We start from the raw sequence: 7,500 nt of genomic DNA, 5'->3' as shown, positions 1-7,500 counted from the left end.
ATTAAAAGTTTGTGGGAAAAAAAGCAAAGTAAAGCAAAAGCTACATTTAAAAAGAAACGGCCGTGCTGTAGGTACTGAATTGGAATTGGGCAAAACTGACTGGCTGTAGGGAAATTTAAAGTCGGTGTTAGAAAGTGAAAAGGGTTCAACAACCCAACCCGTGGTCGTAGTGTAGCGGATCTGCGAGGAACAAACAACTTGGACCCCTGTGACATTGGAACATTTGATGAAATCACATACGTACACAGCATTTACGCAATAACCAACATCACCACCAAAAGACAAACAACCCCCTTCCCCCTCCCCTCCCCCCGCACGCACACAACACACACACACACGCACACACACAGGCAAGCAAAATATACCATCAAGCCCCTTTTGATTAAGTTTGGGGCTTCCAATAACTTTCCTGCATGTTTATTAATCCTTTACAGGCGAGACTGACCTTGTTTAAAATTAAAATATCCCATTATTTCTGTGATGACAAACCTTGCCGATCCAAAAAAAAAAAAAAAAAAAAAGGCAGCACCAACTGAAGCCCCAGACGCATTACCTTCACTTAATTTTTGGTGAAAATAAAAGATCTGACACCCTGAATGAAGTCGAATCCCGCCTACCAAGGGTTAAAAATATGGGCAATGATCATCTACTCCATCCAAACACTCATTCCCCATTACCCAATACACTTCACCCGTAATCTACTAGACATAATCATATCCATTTATTGCTATTCGAAAACGACATAACGAACTACTTGTAAAACCTTGGACGGGTTGACGTTTTTATGTTTGTGTGAATATAACCACACTTTGTCTTTGCAATATACAAAATATATATATATAATATATATATCATATTAATAAAATGAAATGAAATTATGCATACCGGCCCTGGAGTGCACTTCTTCCGTTTATTACATTATATTGTACTCTCTACGAAATTCCACCGACGATACCGAGAATTGCAAGTAGCAAGTATGTAGGAGGAGAACCAGACGAGATGTAATCGAGTGTTTTGGAGGGGCAGACGATAACGACTCGAGTCGACTACTTGCAAACGCATAAACGTGTCAGGCTGTCGTAAAAGACAGGAATCTTAACACAGCCATAATAGTTAAATATTACATTATATCCTTGTAGGTACCTTGGCCGACAGAAGGGCCTGGTACACATTTTACAACTTTGGCGATACATTTCAAACATCGATCTACACAATGGACACACCAAGGACAAAGATGGACCAAGACTCGTCCCACGAGTAGTTAGTATGACACGAACGGTTAAGACAATGAGAAGCTGCACTTTAAAAGAGCTCAATATGAACACAAAATCCTTTTTTAAAAATCATTTAATTATTCTAAATTTTGTTATTTAGTTTATTATAATTTTAAAAGGAAAATGACTATCACATTGTTTGAATTTGAACAATCCGAGTGTGGCCCTGTTCATTCAATAGTGTAGATTGTGTGAATTGCCTTTGGTTTGTAGCACTGGATTCCCAGGCGCTGTGTTTTTCTCAGCAACTCCGAATTGCTTCCTCTTCCTATTCAGTCTCTTTCTCATTCTCATCTTTCTCTTCGTCATCGTCGTCGTCTCAATTGTCGATCTGGCACAAGAGACCGGCTGTTTTATGATACCTGACTGGATGGTGGCTACAGATAAGTCAAGTCTTGATTGGACACGGAGAGAAAGGTGGATCCAAACACTTGGCAAAGGTACCCTTGAGTCGCAAGTAAGGATTTGACCCACCCCACAAAATCCACAAAATATTAAAAATTTGTAGGATGGGTCGTTCTGAAATCAAATACCTCCCTCCCACCTCTGTCGTATATTATTTTATTCCTCTATGTTTCGTTTTTGGATATTTTTTTTTTCTTCTTCTTTCAGTCGTAACATCGCACGGCTTGAATAAAACAAGCTGACCTCATCTCCCAGGCGTCCCCCGAGTGTGACCTATGACCCCGTGGCGTAATAAAAAGTGACAATCGAGGTAACAACAACATTCTTTCACCGAGACAATATCGCTGTCCGAGTGGGAGAGTTTTGGCGGTGTTTATGACATCTCCCAACACAAATGAAATCTTGACATCAGCTCGCTAGACACGAGGAAATGTAAACGTTCACTTTGCTACGAAAACTAATTTATTATCATCCTTCATTAACTGTTTTACGCTATACCTTCCACGCACTCCCCCCTCCAACTCTCTCTCTCTCTCTCTCTCTCTCTCTCTCTCTCTCTCTCTCTCTCTCTCTCTCTCTCTCTCTCTCTCTCTCTCTCTCTCCCCCCCCTCCCCCCGAATTAATTCTTCGCTTTATGAATTTTTGGCATGTATATAGGATGTTATTATTCATCAACTGATATTGTACCCCCCCCCCCCCCCCCTTCGTCCTTTCCTTTCATCTAATAATATATTATTTTTTGTTTGATATTCAAAAGTGCAAAATCATTGGATATTTTTCAAATAAAAATGTATTCGGCGACAGATAGCATAGCCTACTTGCCACACACCAACGCCTGTAATGCTTCGGGTCCTGACAGAATAAAGAAACACTATAATTTATTGTTCATATTATCGTTTTAAAATAACATAGAGAAAAAATGGTTCATCAGGTCCGTCAAATGAAACTGAAGATAATAAATGAATGAATAAATAAATAAATAAATAAATAAATGAATGAATGAATGAATGAATGAATGAATGAATGAATGAATGAATGAATGAATGAATGAATGAATGAAAAACTATGGACAAAGAGTAAGAACTTCAAGGCAATATGTATTAACCTCTCAAAATGTCTTGTATATTCTTGCTTATGAGAGTTAGTAATTCAAAATGCCTTATAACCGATGGAGGGTTGATTATATTTATTATATGATGTCCGTTTAATATTCAAAATATATATGTTTCTAGTACTTTTCAACTAAAATGTATGTTTTAAACCCCGAATTAAGAAAGAAAATGTTTGAATTTGGCCCAATGTGACAAATCGTCCCAAAATCAGGATTGTGTCGCGTAGGGGTGGGCCAGAAAATGTTTGAATTTGGCCCTATGTGACAAATCGTCCCAAAATCAGGATTGTGTCGCGTAGGGATGGGCCAGAAAATGTTTGAATTTGGCCCAATGTGACAAATCGTCCCAAAATCAGGATTGTGTCGCGTAGGGGTGGGCCAGAAAATGTTTGAATTTGGCCCTATGTGACAAATCGTCCCAAAATCAGGATTGTGTCGCGTAGGGGTGGGCCAGAAAATGTTTGAATTTGGCCCAATGTGACAAATCGTCCCAAAATCAGGATTGTGTCGCGTAGGGGTGGGCCAGAAAATGTTTGAATTTGGCCCTATGTGACAAATCGTCCCACAATCAGGATTGTGTCGCGTAGGGGTGGGCCAGAAAATGTTTGAATTTGGCCCTATGTGACAAATCGTCCCAAAATCAGGATTGTGTCGCGTAGGGGTGGGCCAGAAAATGTTTGAATTTGGCCCTATGTGACAAATCGTCCCAAAATCAGGATTGTGTCGCGTAGGGGTGGGCCAGAAAATGTTTGAATTTGGCCCTATGTGACAAATCGTCCCAAAATCAGGATTGTGTCGCGTAGGGGATGGGCCAGAAAATGTTTGAATTTGGCCCAATGTGACAAATCGTCCCAAAATCAGGATTGTGTCGCGTAGGGGTGGGCCAGAAAAATGTTTGAATTTGGCCCTATGTGACAAATCGTCCCAAAATCAGATTGTTGTCCGTAGGGGTGGGCCAGAAAATGTTTGAATTGGCCAATGGACAAATCGTCCCAAATCAGGATTGTGTCGTCGTAGGTGGCCAGAAAATGTTTGAATTTGGCCCTATGTGACAAATCGTCCCAAAATCAGGATTGTGTCGCGTAGGGGTGGGCCAGAAAATGTTTGAATTTGGCCCTATGTGACAAATCGTCCCAAAATCAGGATTGTGTCGCGTAGGGGTGGGCCAGAAAATGTTTGAATTTGGCCCTATGTGACAAATCGTCCCAAAATCAGGATTGTGTCGCGTAGGGGTGGGCCTGACCTCCAAAACAATCCCAGTTTGTAACTTTAAACGATACAAGGTATGACAACATTTAGTAACTTTTTAGCTCTTTCAATGTGCATTCATTCTTCTTCACGAATTTTAAAAAAAAATGTTGGTAAAAGTGACATATCTCTGGCGATACAAATTCAGTGATTCACAAGATCTGATTCAACTCTCAAATTTCGTATATTAATATTATTATATTATCATTCTTATTTCAAATGAATAAATATATACATTTATGTAGAGCCTTTCCACGGATTTACCTTACCATGCTCAACGCGCTTCACAATAGATCATTAATTCCCTCACTAGGCCATATGGAATTATATTTCCATTTCATTCAGCCTACAGACAGGTACTTATTCACACCTTGAAACTCAATTATTTTTTTAAAAAGGGTTTTGTGGCGCTTGCGACACATTTAGTCATTTCAGCGCCAGGGAAGAGAGAGAGAGAGAGAGAGAGAGAGAGAGAGAGAGAGAGAGAGAGAGAGAGAGAGAGAGAGAGAGAGAGAGAGAGAGAGAGAGACTTACAATATCCAGCAGACAAGTCAAAGTGCATGGTTCTGGCACCACGACACTGCATGGACACATCAAGGGAAGGGGTGACATCTTGTCCAGAAGGACACTGCTACAGGTGGAACACATTACGTCAAACGACCTTGAAATTATTCTACTTCCGGTCTAATTCCGTCCCCTTTGAGGAGACACTGAGAAAACCAGAAAACCTCCAGGCTTAATTTGTCCTAACCACAAACAGAATCAACTTTAATTTTCATAGAAAATAACCACACTGCACAACGAGCATGCTTGCTGCCTGGATGTTGAACTTCTGACAAAATATCCTGCGAAGAAGAATCTTCTACAAGCCCATCACAATGGCTCGTCTAGACAACAAAACAAAGCTCGTTTTCTTTCTCCATAAATACTGAATCGTAAGAATGTATCCATGTTAAGCGTTTAATATGGATGACAATTGAAAATGACCAAGGAATGTAGGTGGCAATGAAAGAAATGTCAGTAATCCTAACACTGAATCATGGCTGCAAGGTAAAATTGTCGTGAAGCTTGTAAACAATATTGTTTTATATCACACTGAATGTAAAACAGAAACATACAATACCACGTGATAAATGAGTCGTCGTCCTGGTTGTTATTATTATTATTATTATTATTATTATTATTATTATTATTATTATTATTATTATTATTATTATTATTATTATCATCATCATCATGGTCATTTTTATTATCATTATCATCATTGTTATTATTTGTATCATAATATCACTGTTATTGTTATTTTTATTATTATAATTATAATAATAATAATTATTATTATTATTTTTGCGTTGTATTTCACTGAAACGCGAATAATCAATAGCTTCACATAAATTATTTATTCATCTGGGCAAAGTTGTTTTTCCCCGAATAGAAAGGGTTAAATGACGATACCAGATGGGAGTGAACTACAAGCCGTGCTGAATATCAAAGCCAAGGGTGAAGATACATTTCTAAACGGTCTTATTACGTTTATAAAACATAGTATCATTATTATTATTATTATTATTATTATTATTATTATTATTATTATTATTATTATTATTATTATTATTATTATTATTATTATTATTATTATTATTATTATCACTGTTACTATTATCATTATTATTATTATTATTATTATTATTATTATTAACTCATCCAGATCACTATGCCTTGAGTGTATATTATATAAATCTTTCAAAAGCTAAAAAAAATCAGTAGGCGATCAACAGTATTGGAAAACATTATTGGAAGAATGATCAATTATAAATCTATTTCTGGATTAAAGATTTTATAGTGCGTGGAGTGGAAATGATATTATATACTTTTGGAATTTTAAATTTGATCTCTTCCGTTTGATGCCGAACGTCCATAACGTTGGGATGTAATTCCAGTGTATAAGACAAAACAAACAGAATCGCACGACCATTGACTACAATCTTTAAATAACAAATAAACAAATAAATAAACAAATAGATAAATAAATAAAATAACTAAATAATAAATCAAATAAGATGTGAAAACCCCCCAATTCTAATAACCTTTCCCAGTTAAATTGGAAACTAACAAGAATATAAAAATTGCCTCTTTATATTTTTAATTTTTAAAAATCTTGTTTCCTTAATCGATTATCAACGTAGTCGGATTACTCCAGAATTATCATACAAGTATCGAACACATAACAACACATTTATTGATGGGCACACCACACATCTTTCTCTTGAAATTATATCTACTTTACCAGTAGAAAAAAAAATCAATCCGAACATCATGAAACTGATGCAAAATGATGACAATTTAAAAAATAACGGAAGAAAATGAAATCAAATAAAACAAAATAATTATTAAATAGGTAATAATAATAATAATCATAATAATAATAATAATAATAATAATAATAATAATAATAATAATAATAATAATAATAATAATAATAATAATAATAATAATAATAATAATATCAAAACAACTCCGAGATCAAATATACGAACATCCTCGCACAAGGTATGAAATATCCAATTTTTCTATTTAAAATATATATAATATTATATTATATATTATAACTCACAACTCCCACACAACTTCAAGAGTACGAATGTCCTCACATTCACATTCTACGGTAGCCTAATGGTAATAATTCTGGTACGTAGGAGTTCGTTCCAGGTTACCGTAAACGTTCAGTCGGACACAGACCCCTGAGTGTGAGGTCGTCTGTCCGCCGCCAAGCGGTATCACATCGGGTCAGTCGATTGTTGTAGGTGTTGGTGGTCGTGGCAGACAGTAAGCAGAGAAGGAGAGAACTAGGCCGAGATACCTAGACGTAACGCGTTGGGCTAAACTAACGGAACGCAGCCAGTTGAATGAATGGTAAATGGTGGTGAAGGTGGCGGTGGCAGCGGTGTGGCCACCAGAACGCCGTGAGGACAGACCGTTAAGGAATACGTAGAACCTTTCTACTGCTTGTGAGGTGATGATGATGCTGGTGGTGGTGGTGGTGCCTGCCTCCTAGCCTGCGCATTGAGCTATACTGACTGGGTTTAACTTTGGTAAGGTATTTGTATTCCTATACTGTCGTACTCGGGAAAAAACCCGCATTAAACATTTTTGGCCAGAAAACTCGTCCTTCAAACATCGATCGATTTAAATGACCCTCATCTTGGCAAAAACTCTCAAACCCGGGACTTCGCAGAGAGAGAGAGAGAGAGAGAGAGAGAGAGAGAGAGAGAGAGAGGGGGGGGGGGGACTTGATGGTTGAGGGTTAATACCAGAAAGCCATATTGTTAAACTCTTTCTCCCTCCTCTATTCACGCCGAGTCACATTTCATTATATAAATACATTCACATCGCCCAGTTCTGGATCTTTTATTTTAAGGAGTAAGAGCCAAAATGAGAAGAGGGAGGCAGTGGGAGAGGAGA

At 37.4% G+C, this 7,500-nt stretch overlaps 1 protein-coding gene across 8 annotated transcripts in view; it reads right to left on the bottom strand.

The window, feature by feature from the left end:
* Positions 1–7,500, bottom strand: part of LOC144972262 (protein pangolin, isoforms A/H/I/S-like) — a 122,100-nt gene that overhangs the window by 34,760 nt on the left and 79,840 nt on the right. The window contains exons 1-2 of one of the 8 annotated variants that reach the window (XM_078913318.1): positions 6,653–6,831; positions 4,573–5,133 (exon numbers count right to left, since the gene is read on the bottom strand). The exons of 5 other annotated variants lie outside the window; for them this stretch is intronic. In XM_078913318.1, coding sequence (XP_078769444.1) covers positions 4,573–4,686 — 114 coding nt within the window. In that variant the 5' untranslated portion in view covers positions 4,687–5,133; positions 6,653–6,831. Of the gene's footprint in view, positions 1–4,572; positions 5,134–6,652; positions 6,832–7,500 lie in introns of those variants that run through there. 2 more of the 8 variants (XM_078913320.1, XM_078913319.1) reach the window with 2 other exon arrangements.

Source organism: Berghia stephanieae, chromosome 5 (assembly GCF_034508935.2).
Source record: "Berghia stephanieae isolate SIO BIC M18660-M18661 chromosome 5, UCSD_Bste_1.3, whole genome shotgun sequence".
Lineage (NCBI taxonomy): Eukaryota > Metazoa > Mollusca > Gastropoda > Nudibranchia > Aeolidiidae > Berghia > Berghia stephanieae.
The sequence above is the reverse complement of the archived record's forward strand: the minus strand, read 5'-3'. Positions and strand labels throughout refer to the sequence as shown.